Here is a 16,662-nt window from a genome sequence, read left to right on the forward strand (position 1 = left end):
ACATAAAAAAAAAATTCTCAAAAAAAGTTGAAAAAGAGAGCCATTTTGATGCAGATCCAGAATATGTGCTTTTAGCCTTTATCCCAGCTTTTATAGGGCCACTTCAGTTTTCAAAATACTTAGAAAGAGGCTTCTCCACAATTTAGAAAAGCATTCACTGCTAAAGGTTCTTTTCCACATGAAAGAATTACAGCTTGTAAGAGAAGAGATGGTAAGCAAAAACTCAAAGAATAGAGAGAGATTATAGAAGGACTTTTATCCTGGATCTGCTTCATAAATGAGGGCCTCTCCAGCTGAGCAATGACCCAACAAAACTGACCAAGTCAAATGTCACAATCCATGGCATGAGTTGAAGGGCTTCAAAATGCTAGTAAGGAAACATTGATGCTAACGAAGTTAGAGGCATGCAGGTGTGTGCTGGTGGTCACTACACCTCCCTGAGTTAGGAGGGGGTACCTTCAAGGCGTCTAAAAATGTTCTGCTTCTAAAAGTAGACTTTTTTTGACATAGAGAAGCCCACTGAAATCACAAACAGACAGAGTAAAGGCAAATAAGACACACAACAACAGAGAGGGAGAGTCTCATCTAAGAAAAAGAGGAGAAATTCCACAATACATAAATAGACTACAGAAGAGACGGACAAATAAAAGTCTCCAGGAAACAGTGCAAGCTAGAAGAAATTTCGGTTAAACACACGTTGAAGCAAAAGAAATCTAAGACTCTGCTTTTGTGATGCCAAACTAATGAAAAGGTTGAAAATGCTAAAAAGCTTTATTTTTGCATTAGAATATTTAGATTAATAAAGGATGGGTAAAAACCAGACCTGTAGCTACAGAGTACAAGCTTTCTTTCCAAGTCCTTGCATTTTAATTAGGTTGTGCACCACATCAACATTTTAACACCAGAAAATCTCCAGAGACTGCAATGATGATGAGAAGCAACAAGGGGTGTGTAATATATTGAGAACATGAAAAGGGGACAAAGCAATCAAGAAACAAATTAGTGCAGTAGTTTGGAAGCTAGCAGATAAGGACAGGGAAGAGACAAGTGTGATACATAAGGGTCGTTAAGCTGTTTGAAAACTTACTAAGAAAATCTACTGACCTCAAAACAGCTGCCAAAGTTTAAACAGGCATGTCACCCTACTACAAATTATAACTATCACCAGCCAGTTACTCATGAAGAAGCTAATAAGAGCAAATAATTATGAAAGATTAGATAAAGTAAGGACTAAAAGAGTGATAATGCCTCACAATATTGCCAAATAAGAGTTGAGGTGAAAACTCTTAAGACTGTAAACAATCTCTTCTACAAAGAATCACAATCAGTATCAATGACTTGGAAGCTGAAGTTTTAGTCATTGAAGTTATTAGTCATGATGGCAGACTCAGTTTGTCTTAGCCTAAAAATCCCATTTGACAGCAGACACTGAGTGTTAGACTTCAGTTACTAACAGGATATTGAAGTATATGCTATCCTTGCAACAGCAGCACAGGCATCACCTGAATGCAGGGCACAACTGGAATACAAAAACTGCACACGACACTGAGAGACAGAATAGAATCTCTCTATTCTCCATCATTTTGACTAAGAGTAGAACAGAAAAGAAGAAAAAAGATGAGTAGCGCTGGTAAGGCCAGTCATCATCTCTGCTGGAGCCATAGAGCAAATAGATGCCTGCTTTCATTAAAGGATGTAGGTGAAGGACACAGCCACTAAGAAGGTAAGATCAATTCCCACTGGCCTTGTGACCAAGGGTGAGCTTCTCCAGGACTTGCTACAAGTCTGGTGAGTTTGAAAGACCTATTCAAGAATGAGCAATAGACCTAATCGGGGGAACTCCAAAGTTCATAATCAAAAGTAAATCTGTTTGAATCTTTGCTAATGCATGCATCCAGCAAGTGTCTGCAAGCTTTCTGAGAGAATCACATCCCTACTCACAGTCATAAAGGCACGACTTAGCTACAATTCCCTGAAACACAAAAATACAGTCAGAACAAAATCTTAGCATTGAATTAGTCAGCTTATCATTACTCTTCCCTGAAGAGCATTAAGTTGTCTTTAATAACCTTCATGTTAGCCTTTTACTTGTGACAGGCACTATGATCATTAAAGCCTGTTCTCTGTCTTACTCAGACCAACACCAACTGTCTCTCTTGCTCCACAGAGCTACATTCAGACATTCATAATGCAGGCAACAGGGAGTTTCAGGCAGGACTCCCATCTCTGTCAGTCTGAAGCGACACCTGCCCAGAGACTCTAGTGTCAGATATCAAATTAAAAAAAGCAGGAACTGAGCTTAACATCTCATTTCATGAGGTATTTAATATCTCATTTCATCCTCATGAAAGCCACACTTTCCAGAAACAGCTCTTTTTATAAACTGAAAATGAAGCTTTCCTAGTAGTTATCTTGGTTTCGTCCCACTAAATTAGAGCAATTTAAAAAGCTATTTTCCTTTGTAAGAATTATTTCAATTCTTTCTGCATGAACACCATACACACAAACACAAAAAAAAAGACCAAAAAAAAAAAACCAAAACAAACCACCTTAGAACTCCCATCCAGTTCAATGCTGCCTCCTGCTGTCAGGATATTGATATATCACTTTGTTGAAAGGGCTCAGCCTCACAATAAGCGATTATAAACTGGTTTTGAGATTCTCAAGGCCCTATAAGATACTCAGAATCCTGAATCTCATTGAAATTTATTCAGTGGAAGTAATTAAATCCAGTTTATTTCCCCGCGGTGCACTCATTTCTAGCTGGCCCAGGCAAAGTTAGAGCTTTATTTTTAGCTTGAGAGTTATTCACATGAATTAGCTGTACTTCTCCTGCACATGAAGTAAGCACACTATTACCAAGAAATGAACAGTGGAGAATAAGCCCAACCATAATTATGAAGACCAAATCTCCCCTGCACTTTAATTGCTATTATGGAAGAATTCCTAAGCAACTGACGGCTAGAAACTTAATTAAATTTAAAATGCAAAATCATCAGGCAGACCAGGCCTTCGTAGAATAAACTTTACAGGAAGAAAGCACTCATGGTTCAAGGGTGTAACCTCTTCTTTACCAATGTGCACTTACTATACTGGATACAAGCACATTTATTCATAAGAACATGTGTACACTGCAATGAGATAAACTCCTTTGGCTCCCTCAAAAATGTGCTGCAAGAATCTTTTTTTATAATGTATCCTAAAATTTGAGTTTTGGTGTGCACTCAAAGATCTTAGGCTACTATGACAATCACACAGATGAAGTTAGAGTAAATAGGTTCATACAGACCCTCACTCACTGGACTTCTCTAGTGTGACACAAAATCCTGTCAGTTCATTGACATACACAGATCACATTGCACTGCACTGACAGCACTTACCTTACCACAGATGTCATTAATAGCCACATGAACAAAGATGGATGCCTCTTCTATACCTTCTAGGTATACATGTCGGTAACCTGAAACGCAGGATAAACCAAGATGACAAGGAAGGGAAATAGATGATAGCAAAACAGCAAAAAAGTCCTGAACAACTGATGTGGTAATTCCTCATTTCTTTCTTACCTGGCATCATACTGCTGAAAGCTATTGTTCTTTGTCCAATAAAATCCCGCCCAATTGGATCATGGTCCCACACCAGGAACCGAATCAACGCGATCTCTGGCATGTGCAGCGTGAACACCAATGTTTCTTCCCACATTGGGTTAAATCCTGGGAAATAAAGAACCAGCTTTTATTTTGTTCACGAGATGCATGAAGAAAGAAGACTGTCTATAAAAGGAGCACCTGAACTGCAATGACATGCTAGTTTTCCTAGCAGTTTAATTACTGTTCTTTAAAAATCCAGCACTCCTACTCACTTCAGGAGACACAATGGTATAAGAACTTGCAAGAAACGTTGATCTTACTTGAAGTTAGCACTGCTCTGAGTGTTTGGACAAACTAACCTTTTTTGACTCTTCCTTTGAACACTGCCAAGTCCAAATACCTTTCTCGCACGTACAGTGAGAAGTCAGACAAAAGGCTAGTTTCACACCAAGATCTTCAACAACACCATACCAACTCACTTGAATAATTCAAGATCCAAGTCCAATTAACATCAATAACTATATCAGTTTTTCAGATTTTTTCTCTATAATTGGCAACAAGTTTCACCTGTTTGTCTCTTGATAAAAAATGCTTGCCTGGAAGAGGATGTTTCAGCTACAAGAAAGCCTAAAAACTCCCGCAATCTTACCATTATCATCAACTACTCTAGTTTGTTCTTTGAAGCAATCAACAGGTAGGCCTATAACTTCTACTTCAACAAATGGATCTATGATCTGAAAAACATAAAATAACAAATCCTGAAAAGAAAAGGTGATAAAGGCAAAATTCAAGCACATGACTAAACATTACAGCATGGGCATTGTACATTATTGTCTTAATTATAAATGGTCCTAAGACTTTTTATACAGGATTACTATGCTAATGAGATTGAGGTCCAATCACTTAAATAATTCAGAATGATCACAGTGTTTGTCATTCTTGACATGAGGGAGTAAGTCTGAATGTTTTGGAGGCTCTTCCAGAGCAATCACTTAAAACATGACTGCAGCTGCAGGGAACTCAATTCAAAGGCTCAGTTTTCTCCCAGGATTATGTTCTGCATGAAAAAAATCCCTCTGCTTCTCAGGTTAAAATGAAAGTTGAAGAGATAATTCTTCCTTTTCTTGAGTTCAATCTGAATTAGGAAAAATTCCATACTGTTGTACATGTGGTATTAATAACAATAAAGAAAGAAATAGAAAGAGACTATTGAAAACATACAAAGGTTCACCAAACCCTTAGTATGATTCTACTTTATTTACTTTTTAGGGAAGGTTTCTTGGTGTGATGTAGTCACCTAAACAGTTCTATGAGGAAGGAATATTTAGAAGCTGATTGCAATATCCATGTAAAAACCAAGCGTGTAAGAACTCATTTGAGAGGCTCAATTCTCTCTCTAAAAGGCAGGAGGCTGACAGGAGGCTTTAATTCTGACAAAAATGCCTCACCCTAGCATTTGTTAATGACCAATAAACTAACATAAATGATATTGCAACAACAAACAAGAAATCAACAAAAACTCTTGAAAAGTACGTCAAGAGGTTTCAAATTTGACTTATTTTAGCCTGGTTTGTCTTTAAATAGAGTTGTCTGTGGCATTATATAACAAAAATGGCATTACAAAACAAAACAAATAACAACTTGAAAAGTCACTCACAAAAGAGAAGGCAAAAAGAAGAACAGAAAGAAAACATAATAACACAGTGCTAAATGGAGGACTGGGAGCAGATTTATCTAAGCAGAGGGGAGGACTTTAAAGTAAATCTCCCTTGCTTGGCATGCTCAGCAGTTTGGTGGGGCTTTTTTTTTGTTTGGTTTTTTTTTTTTTTGAGTGACAGTTTGTATTTGAGGGCATTTATAGTACTGTTGTGAGTAGAATCCCACAGTCATGAGCTTATTGGCCTGTTTTTGCTTGTCCTGGTGGCACTGTTTTGACAACTGAAGAAAAAAGATTCCAACTATTGCTGTGATGCTTTGAAGACTTGAAAACCATCTAAAAATCTAGGATGATAACGATCTGCCTAATTTATTCATGTTCTATGTCTCCCAACAGATAACTGCAGGAAATTAAATCCTCATCGTAAGCTCAGCTAATTTGGAAATAAACCTTCACCAACATATAACAACAATCACTAATAGTTTAATACCTCTCCTCTGTCTCCCAGCATGGAATCCCGTGGTTTTGGGAGCTGTTGACCACTGATAATTCTTAGAACCAGCTGCTTCTTCAACTGACCAGGCAGTGGATCTTCAGAATTTGGATTAAAGATGCCTGAATGAATGAAAAATCATGGAACATAAAAGAAAAAAAAAAAAAAAAAAAAGAGTAGTAGTAAGGATCTTCACTCACTGTGCTCTTATGGTAAGTCTCCCACTCATTCTAATAATTTTTCTTACCTTGACACATGCAGTCTGGTTTGAGGACATAGCCACAATTCCCATTGGCACTAAATTTGGCCCGGTTCAGTTGCAGCATTCTCCCCTCTGACTGGTAGTTTAAAGCCACTGTTCACCAAAAAAAAGCAAAAAAAAAAAACAAACAAACAACCAAAATTTTTTAACATTATTATTAACAAATTATGTTATCAACATTATTGTTTGTAGAACCAGGTTAAAGGAAGAACATCTAAGTATATTTTCACTTTTGATTTCTTGGGTGCAAAAACTCAAAAATGTATTTTCTGAAAGAGTTCTATGCTATAGAACACATCAGCTTCAGGGAGTGAAGCTCTGCAAATGAATCTCAGAAGTTGTCTTGAATTTGAGAAGGATATTACTTTATCCCCATTCAGCAGACAGTTGCCTTCACAGAAGGCATATGATTCAAGTATTCTGTCTAGGAAGCAGCATAGAAAAATAACAGGAAGGACTCAAATGTCAGTAATGTTGAATAAGCAAAGAATTCAAGTACTTTAAGAAATGATTCTTAAAGCTCCCATTAAAACATTCCTTCCAAAATAGAACAAAAATAAACTCTCTTTTTGCTCACCGAGTTGGCAGCCCGCATTCCAGAATGGCTGGGGATTGTAGTTGCTGGAGTCCACGCGGTAGGAAGACGGGTAGATGCGGGATAACTGATGTTGGTTGAAACGTAGATACTGTGCTGGCTTTTGCTGCAGTATCTGGTGGGCTTTTGTTTCACTGAAAGATGAAACCTGCCAGCTGGAAGAGACTGCAAAGGGAGGAAGTGATTAGAGGCCTAATCTCCTTATTTATTTATTATCTAAATAAGGCATTCAAACAAAGATAGCATTAATTACTTATAACAATCTATCATAATTTGAATACATTCTACTTTGAGGGAACAATTCTTTTCTTATATTATAGAAGACTAGCTGTGCTTACTGGAGGAATTAAAGCTAGGATAAGGAAACTGAATGGCCTGAATCCTCATTAAGAAGTTACAAAAGTTCTCTAAGATTTTTTCAATTTGCTGAAAGAAAGTATTATTTCTGGCAAGCAATTCTCTGACATTTTTAACTAAATTTTGATTCCTGTGAAAATCAGATGCAGAAAATGTAGAAAGATGACTGAAATATTCTAGGAATATAATGGGGATGGTTCACCAGGTCTGAAGTAAAATCTAAGCTTTGGAGATACTTGTCTTGGTTTGAAAAGCTCTCCAAACCATTCTTCCCCAGAAAATAACTAAGCCCTCTGTTATATCCAGTGACGTAAATGGTGTGTAGCAACATTTGTAAGTGCTACCAAAAAGTACATGTGTCACTGCTACGTGGAGTAGTTTTACCTCCTTTACAGTAGCTGCCACACAACTCTATACCCATTTTGTAGCTTCTGAATAGCAAGTGATCAGCCACTTTGAAACAGCACAGCTTTACATGCAGCTCTTCTGTTAAACTTTTCTGAAGTTACAGTAGAAACAAACACATAAACAACTTTTAAATAGAAAAGACCTAAGAACATAAATCTTTCAATTTATTTGCACAGCAATTACTTCCAGCAGACTTCTACATCAACCTACTTTCAGCTTCAACATCATGGATGCCAACAGACTTTGTATATTTCACCAGGTCTGAGAGTGCCCGTGACAACTTCATTGTTTTCTTCTGCCGGTTTATCCTGGAATAATAAAACATTTAAATTTCCCATGAAATAAGAGATAAACTTTCCTTTTCACATTTAAAAATAAATCGGAGTAGAGAAATAAGAAGGTTTTCTTCATCAAGGAGGTATTCGATTTTTATAGCAGAGACTCACTGTCAAAGCAGTGGAAGCAACTGCATTAATGTACAAACAGAACAAGTTCTGTTCTTACATGTTAGTGGCAACCATAAATATTCACATACGAAAACCTGATGGAGAGGACTCTAAATTACTTTGACCAAAGGGTAGGATATCTGTTCACACATACATTTTCTTCTCAAGTCAAGTACCAGCAGAAACACTTTTAAATCCCAAAGAAATAGCAAAACTGTAATGCTCTGATCTTCCTCACTTGCTTCAGGTTATCACTAACAGAGTATCTACTAATCTCCTGAAGAAAGTTCCAAAGTATCCTAGAGAACTGCTTGATCTGATTTCCTGCTTTTACAGGCTGAATCTTACAGAGCCATTCCACAGAGGACCTTTGATTTCAGGATTTTGGGAAAGGTAGTTTCAAAAGAAAATTAAAAAACATCACGTGAACCTTTATGCAATTTTATGTGGCAAAAAAACAAAGAAACAAACAACAAAAAGCACCAGCAAGCAGATTTACTTTGCAAATCAACTGTAATGGGTTTGCTGGGCTGCCAGTCAAACAGTCTACATGTCAGCTGGATGAGATGGTAAGAGCTCAGATGCATATTGGATCCACTATACATTGCTAATTAGTCCAAACAGCACCAAGAGATCATTCTGATGTTGTGGCTGACACTGGATCTACCCTCATGTGAAATTCCTCTCACACAACTGAGGATACCCGTCAACAAACAGAGCTCAAGCATGGCTATTTAGCAGGTACATTCAGGCAGGAATCTTTCTCAGAAACAAAGCTGCCAAATCACTTGTTACAAACCTGGTGTAATGTACAGAGCCTCTGGCTACATTTCCTTGAGAATCAGCATCATCTTCACCTTCTTCCAGACTGGTTGATTTTTTCAATTTGCTTCCTTTTTTCTGTGCCACAACAAAATAAAACTGTTATATAGAATGGACTCCAATATTCAAGAGATTCACTTTTTTCTATGAAGGATGTGGACCAATCAAGAAAAAAACTAAACTCATGTTAGACCTTCCGTCCTTTTAGACTTCAGTGTAAACTGAAACTAGATGTTATGCACAATTATAACCAGTTATCTGTCCTGTTTATTCAGCAAACAGAGCAACAGCAAGCCAGATAGTACAAATATGATAATCCTCTCCTACTGTTGCCTAAAAGAAAGAATCTAGAAAGAATGCCACATTCACAGTAGAACTTCCTAGGGTGGCTTACCTTGCGTTTAGAAAAGCTGCCCATCAATGTCCGGCTGTGCCTTTTATTGGTGATGAAGTCTTCCCCAGATTCCACATCATCCTCAAGTTTATTCTAAAATAATCAAACAGAAAAAATAGTGCAGCAGACCTGAGCAGAGTACTACAGACAGCATGCACAAACATAATCAAAAATAGTTTGGGATGCAACTCACCCTAAAATGTCAATAAAACATGACCAGACCAAAGCAGGGTTTTCTTGTATGTTTGATGTTTTTTTTAATACAAGCTGAGCACAAGATCTTTTATCCTAGCAGTAACTGTCATCACTTTCATCCACAGGAACATTCAGAGCAGATACAGATCACAAAAATACTAAATTCCATGCATCAGGAAATATTATTTTTATCCACATAAGCTCTGAGTGCACCCTAGCAGTGTATATTCACTGGTGACAAACTGTTTTCTAACTTAATATATGAAAAGCATAGCTCAACAGGACTTATTTCTGCCATGAAACGTGGCCTAAGTTACATGGCTTCACGTGTCTAGCCTATGATAAGAAAGAATCAAATTTCTTGCAGTCCCTAAGAAAGTGTATCATTCATTGGTGCCTCTAATCTTTAATATGACCTTATAGTTTCACTGTTTCCCACTCTAATCTGACACAGACAACTCTGGCTAGTGCTTACTCAGAAGGATTCCTACAGTCTTGGCCTTACAGCAGATTTTACAGAAGTACTGTCTGATGCATCACCTAAATCATTCATTTTAAAAGTACGTACAAAACTCATGAAAAAGAAAGTTTTGGGAAGCTGAATTTTAGCTTTCATCTGGTTTTAATGCCCAGTTTGTTCACCTGCAGATTGGCAGACCTCCAATGTTTTTCATTTGCATGCAGCAGCATTCCTTAGCTTATTATAAATTCCAAAATTACAACACTCACGTTCCTGAAGTGTTGGCTATTCACATTTTCATAAAGAACCATTAGTATAAGATTAAAATACAAAAGTAGGTGTACAGAAAAGAGAGAGCAGAGGGAAAAAAGCTCAGCTTTCATATGCACTTTTTTATATAATGGGAAACAATTTTTTTCTGTTGAAAAGTCATTTCGTGTGTACATTTCATGCTCCAATTGCTGAGTGAGAAAAAAAGCTTCACAAATCTGACAGTGATGTTCACCTGGCATCATCATTAACTGAATGAACTCAGCTATGAAATCTGAAGTCTATAATATATTATTTATTCAGTAAGGTAATAAACCATAACAAACTGAAATGCTAAACACCTCTTCCTCCAAAACCATCGGAGAAAGTCTTTGGATGTTGGACAAAGAGGTATTTAGCATTTCAATTTCTATTTTGAAGGACTGCCATATTTCATTATTCATATGCAACAACAAGCATCTCTTTGCACCAAGCGTAAATAATGAAAACAGCAAGAATTAAAATATCATTATCATCAAAATAAGAAGAGGCTTCCACTAAATGGACAAAAATGACAAAAAAATCATCTGCATATTTTAGATTTTATATAAGAAATATGAGGTATTAACAAAATACAGATAATAACAAATATCAAGTACTACAGAAGGAAAAGCATTTTCTATTTTGCCATAAGAATATTTGGGGGCAAAAATATTACTTCACAATGATGGGAAACTTCAATAACTCTAATAAATTTAACTAAATTCCTACCAGTGTAACAAGACCTATGATTGCGGCCAAAACCAGCAAACAAAATTTTCTAAATCCACATTCATCTTTTCTTTTAAGGGCACACAATTTTCTTTTAAGGGCAGAGTTGAGCGTGTTTCAGTTTCATTAGTGCTATGACAGCTGCAGATCTCACTGGTAAACTAAGTCACCTTTATTCAGAGTGTCAAAATAGATTTAAAAGTCCAACCTTAGGCACTCTTTTGAGGAAGCAGTCACGAAACAGCAGTACTAAGCAGCTATAGAGAGACAAAAGTGCAGCTAAATCTAGGGGTTGAGTGATGTACATTATATGTTCACCTTCTTACTGTCTGATTTCTGACCAGTCTTCCCAGATGATGGCAGAGTGGCAACTGTAAAATTGTTTGGATCTTCACAGTCACGGATTTTGGATTCTTTTATCAGTGAGTCAAGTTTTTTCTTTGCTATGTTCTCCACTCTTTTCCTATTTGTAGATGCCTACGAACAAAACATAATCATTAAACAAGATACAGGCAAAACAATCTTAGCAATTCCAGCTGGGATTAGCAGAAAACGGAATGTTATTTGCAAGATCAAACCAAATTTGAGAGAACTCATACAAGGCTTCCTCTGTCTGCAATGGGAAAATGTAAAATAGATTTACATTTAAACGATCACTTAACTTACATCTCCATTCATTATTTTACAGTCATCATCAATCTCATCAGCACTGTCCTCATCAGAAACTTCACCCTCCTCTGCATCATCACTAATGTTGGCTGGAAGTTTCTTCCCCTAGAAGATGATCACACAGGCAGGTTAGCACACAGCTCTTGCTATGACATATTTTAAACGAAACAAAATTAAACAAAAAAATCATTACTGATGGGAAATTAAAAAAAAAAAAAAAAAAAAAATCCCATAGAGGTGAAAATCTTAACATGCAAGCAAACACTAAAATGCTCCTGACTTGTTGTTTGTGTTTGTTGAAGGTCAAAGAAAAGAAGATATTCATGAAGAACAAATCTTATTTACTTCTCTGATCAGGGTGAACTAATAGAAAACAGATTCCCTTTTTTCTAAACCTTCTCATTATGCAATTCAACTGTAGCAGCCAGATTTTCTCCATCTCGGTGCTTCACTTTTTCATTAACATGAGCTAAAAAACTGTGAGCTGACTGGATAATAGGTGAAATGATAATATTATTCTAAACAGGAGAGAAGTAGAAGAACTGCCAGAAAGAAGGAATGAGGAAGATGACGTGTGGTTATAATTTAAACTCAATGAACAGGAGCAGATTGCAATTTCCCATTCAACTTGAGCCAAATCTGTTAAAGACAAAATCCTGTCTGTATTCTCACATATTCAGCTCAGGGTCCAGAAAAACATCACTATTTCAGTGTCTCAAAAATAGCTGCTTTCTAAGAGTTGTGCATCAGGAGCCTGCCTTCTTGCACAGCCAGCCAGATGCACGGGCACTATATGAAAGGTAAAACTTATTCTTTAGCTACACATATTTCAGAAATTGTTACTTGTGTTGGCTTACCTAGATAATGCTGGCAAACAGCCCCAAACGGCCTTTATCACTGCATTAAACCTTCATTACAGCTTGTTTATCGTGATGTCATTTAAATTAGCACACAAGTGATAACCAGGCAGAGATTGTAGTCATCACAAAAAAGGAGAGATGGAACAAACCAACCACGTTTTTACCTTAACCAGTATCTTCCCTTTAAGACTTGCTGGTGAAGGGAGCCTGGTAGAGTCATCATTGTGCACAGAAGACAGATCCAGTTTGTCACCCAGAATTTCTGTAAGATATTGGGCCATCTTCTTCTGCTGAATTACACTGCAATGGTTCTCAATTGACAAGATAACAGGGTACCTGGCAAGACATAAGGAAGTATCACCAACTGCAAATTTAGCTTTTTTGGCATTATAAAGATAAGGGTTATTACTGTCTGAGCCATTCCTGTAAGGAGAATGACCACCAATGAAATCTAGAGGGTAGATATCCTGATTGATATCCCAGTACTCTCTCCAAACTGAATAGTCTATTTTAGATCACCACAGAACAATTCAACTTCTTCAATCTGATTTGATGCATTTTTTCCAGAGCACACTTTTCACTTTCCTATACTAGCCAGTCCTGACCTCCACTTCCTACTAGAGAGATTCAAGAAAGCCAATCATAGAAAAAACCTAAACATGCAGTGCTTTCAACTCCCTTATGTCTCAAAAGTTAGCAGATTGTACACATACTCATTCTTGATAAAGGCGTATTTGTTGATAGTTTCAATCACATCTTTGAAGAGAATTTTGGAAGTCAAAGTGTATCCATGGTGGACAATTGGTTCACCATCCGGCCCATCCCAGCAGTCAACTGCAGAAGAGAAACAATGATACCCATCATTTTACTGTGTGTAGACAGTTGTACGCATTGTTTGAGAAAGCCCCAAGCAAAAAAAAGATCTCTTTAAGAAGTGCTGAGGAATATTATGAAGGGAGAAGAGATGACATAGCACAGCATTATTTTCATTATACTACTGCTGGACCTTAAAGGGAATGCAAGAGAATCCTAGCCAAGCTTCTCACATCACAACCAGAGCCAAACTCTAAGCAACTCCGGTCTTCCTTGGATTCTGCCTAAGCTCACACTTGTTTACAGTCATGTTTCTATGAAATGCTTTGCTCCGCAGCACGCTCTGGCATGTCCACAATCTGACCTGAGCAAACTATAATATTAGCCTTCTGAAAAAATGTGAAAGCACTTTGATGGTCACGATATAACAGATGATTACAGAAGAGGCAGTCTCAGAAAAGCATTACAAACATCAAAAGAAATTTCAAAAAAGCTTCTGGGTCATTACAGGACTACCAGTATCTTGCATTATAAAACCACATTTTCCTCGTCAGAAATATCAGCTTTCTCCTCTGTTTTCAGTGAGAATTCTGCCCTGTTTGCCTGTCTGGTTGACATACATTTGGCCAGAAAGTATGCTCCCCAGCACATCCTAGCAAATGTTAGCATTCTTTCCAGAGATCATTGTCACCAATTTTTTCCTTAGTACCAATGACACTTCCTCCATTGTTCGCCTCACTCTTATATTCAAGAAAATTTATCCACTGTATAGCAACATAATTTAATGTTTTTCATAACAGGAAGACATCATTTGGTAAGGCTCCTTAGTCCAAGCAATTATTAGATCTTCTGCTATAGTCCTAAGTCTTTCTTCACGGAGAAGCAAAAGCATGGAGCTTACTGATGATTCCTTTATGTTCTTTACCTTCAACACAGCGACAGCCAGACTGTAGCACCCATGCATACATGTCCACCCTAGACTGGGACATCAGCTGATCTCCCATGAGGTAGGTATTATGTGAAGAGGTAATGAAATAGTGACTCAAAGGGTAACTCATGTCCTGATTCACTTGGTAGTGTTCTGGGTTGAAAATGTCCCCTGAGGGACTCCGCATGTAATTGGTGAAACCTATGAACAAACAATACTATAAGTAAGACAGTTTTGTTCTTTTTGTTGCTGTGGTCTTCCTGAAACCAGCTAAGAACACATCCCTGCATGCACCAACACAGTCATGAACATATCAAGTAAAATAAAGAAGTAAATCTGTATCCCACCCAGCACAAGACAGTTCTTTGCTCTGACTTTCCTGGAAAACATGCCTGTATTTAACCAGAACTTGACATTGTAGGTTTATAATTCAAAAGATTTTGATGGAATAGTAAGTGGTGTAATGCATAGAAGACTCTAAAATCTTCCAAAGAATACTAACTTCACCTCAGTAAGTAACAGATACCTCCCCTCTCACAGAAAGCAACAACCCAATGCCAAACCTACTTAAAAGCATTCTCTATGTTATCTAATACAATTCTATGACTTTATAAGCGTGCAAACAAATGTGATTTGTCATAAGCATTTAAACACTGTTCACGCTCTCCCACAGCAGCTATACCAGTCAACTTACCATCAATCCCCAGAGCTCCTGCCTTCTTGTTTTCCAGGCATGGTTCAAACTTATCGATAATTTCCAGGCAGTGCTCTCTGGTCACATTTGTCATCTGTAAAAGTAACATAAGCGAAGTGTTAACTAACAATCCACAGCTTCTCCTGGCTTTTCTACTCTGTGTGCTGTTTAACAATTGGTCAGATCATCCAGAGTGGCACTAAGGATTTCCAGTTACACAGTGAGATTCTCACTCCTGTCAATCAACATCAGGTCAGATAAGAATTAAAATGCTTTGCGAAAAGTTTCTGCCCTATTGGCAGCTGCCTGATCACATCCAATAAAGACAGAGCTCTAGTTTGTAGGTCAAACGTGGTTAGTGTTGGTACGTACACAGAGCATCCAAATTGAAAAAGCTTTGTCATAAATCAATGGGACACCTCCTCTTCTGTAGAATTAAAGGATTAATTTGCAGTCCGATTTTTTCATTATCAGGAGTGTTTTGACTTTAAAAGAAAATAAGAAAATGTTTCCTCTTTATGCAATGGACTGGAAGACAAGCAAGAGAAACAGTACAATCTAATATTCCTGTTATTAACTGATAATTTATCCATTAAACATTATCCATTCTGCTATTTAATATACTTTTCCTTATACTTCCACTTTCCAACAAACGTTATACATGCCACTTGGAAATACAGCCCTGGACACTAAATGGGCTGCCAATGAAGTGCCTAAGTTGATTGTGGTTTTAGCAATGTGGAATATTTTCTCAGAGGGAAATAAAACCACCAGCATGTCTGCAACCAAATCAATGCCTTTTGGGGGGGGGGGAGGGTGGGGGGTAAATTTAAAACCTAGTAAATAAAATGAAAATAAGAGGAAGGAATACAAATAAACAAATAAAAACCAAGCCTTTATTTGCCCATATACTGTAGGTTTGCTGGGTAAGAAGGAAAAGCTCTGGAACAACAGAAGGTTTTTCTGGTACAGCTTCAAACACACAGAATGAACGCTTGTTTTCCCTGCATACATTGTGTAAGAAAGGGAAGAACTAGACAAGGGAGTGAAACCCCAGAGGCATGTGTTGTCCATGTCAGTGATTAGCTGAGCTGATCTGTGTCCTTTGGATAGTGTTCATTTTCCTCTCACCATCTGGAGGATCAATCGACCAATGAAATGGAAACACATCCTAATTATCTAAAATGATAACTGCCAGAGAAGTAGCTTTATCATTCATTCATTTCTTAGACAGCTTTTGAAACTCTGATGCTTTATGACTCACAAGCATACAGTTTCAAAAGAGATCAGGAGAGGAGAAAAAAGCAAAGACAAGTCAATGCATTTGTTCCTGCACTCGCTGTACCTTACCATCCAATTATTTTTTTCCTCATTTCAGAAACTGCCAGAAGTCTCTAGATGAACACAGGATCATTCAGAGCTCAGGAAGTCATTTCGACAAAAAATCCTGCTCAGGGCAGGATCAACTATAAGGTTATATGAGTTAACTCAAGCCTTTATTCCAGTCTCTATATCTCTGTGGTTTAGAGGATGTACAACCTCTCTGGGAACCTCTTCCATTGGATGAACGTCCTCATCGTAAAGATGAGTAAAGAACTCCAGTGTTCCCTTGTTAAGAACAATAAGACATTGTAACTTAGCACAGAGTTTAGTGGTACTTGCTGAGTTGCATAAACAACTATAAGCATAATGTATGGGTTCACTTCAATTCTTGAAAAGAAAAGCTTATAAAGCTATACACTAGTGTTTCTGAAGAACTGTAGAATATCTTAAATTCATAAGTAAAATTAGATAGCATCACTATTTACTGGCCAACGTCAAGCCAATATTAATATACAGGGATTATCACACTACCTGGTTTGTCAGACAAGAAAACAGCCTGCTTTGGATCGGTGCAGTGGGAGGAGTCTGAGACCACTCTCAGCAATGCAATATTGAAGTATTAAAAGGCAACCTAATATGCACTACTACATATCCTCAAACACTTCCCCAGACGTGA

The 16,662-nt window shown here is 37.5% G+C and overlaps 1 protein-coding gene across 4 annotated transcripts in view; it reads right to left on the reverse strand.

The window, feature by feature from the left end:
- The window catches only part of PLCH2 (phospholipase C eta 2), a 77,384-nt gene that overhangs the window by 9,583 nt on the left and 51,139 nt on the right, over positions 1-16,662 (reverse strand). For all 4 annotated transcript variants that reach the window (XM_052692118.1, XM_052692115.1, XM_052692116.1 and 1 more), the window contains 15 exons: positions 14,664-14,757; positions 13,967-14,170; positions 12,942-13,062; positions 12,393-12,564; positions 11,366-11,473; positions 11,018-11,176; positions 9,025-9,117; positions 8,608-8,708; positions 7,573-7,670; positions 6,580-6,762; positions 5,988-6,095; positions 5,738-5,862; positions 4,240-4,324; positions 3,567-3,713; positions 3,381-3,460 (listed from right to left, as the gene is read on the reverse strand). In XM_052692118.1, coding sequence (XP_052548078.1) covers positions 3,381-3,460; positions 3,567-3,713; positions 4,240-4,324; positions 5,738-5,862; positions 5,988-6,095; positions 6,580-6,762; positions 7,573-7,670; positions 8,608-8,708; positions 9,025-9,117; positions 11,018-11,176; positions 11,366-11,473; positions 12,393-12,564; positions 12,942-13,062; positions 13,967-14,170; positions 14,664-14,757 — 1,878 coding nt within the window. The remainder of the gene's footprint in view (positions 1-3,380; positions 3,461-3,566; positions 3,714-4,239; positions 4,325-5,737; positions 5,863-5,987; positions 6,096-6,579; positions 6,763-7,572; positions 7,671-8,607; positions 8,709-9,024; positions 9,118-11,017; positions 11,177-11,365; positions 11,474-12,392; positions 12,565-12,941; positions 13,063-13,966; positions 14,171-14,663; positions 14,758-16,662) is intronic.

Source organism: Tympanuchus pallidicinctus, unplaced genomic scaffold, assembly GCF_026119805.1.
Source record: "Tympanuchus pallidicinctus isolate F22 unplaced genomic scaffold, pur_lepc_1.0 scaffold29, whole genome shotgun sequence".
In the NCBI taxonomy this organism is placed as follows: Eukaryota; Metazoa; Chordata; class Aves; order Galliformes; family Phasianidae; genus Tympanuchus; species Tympanuchus pallidicinctus.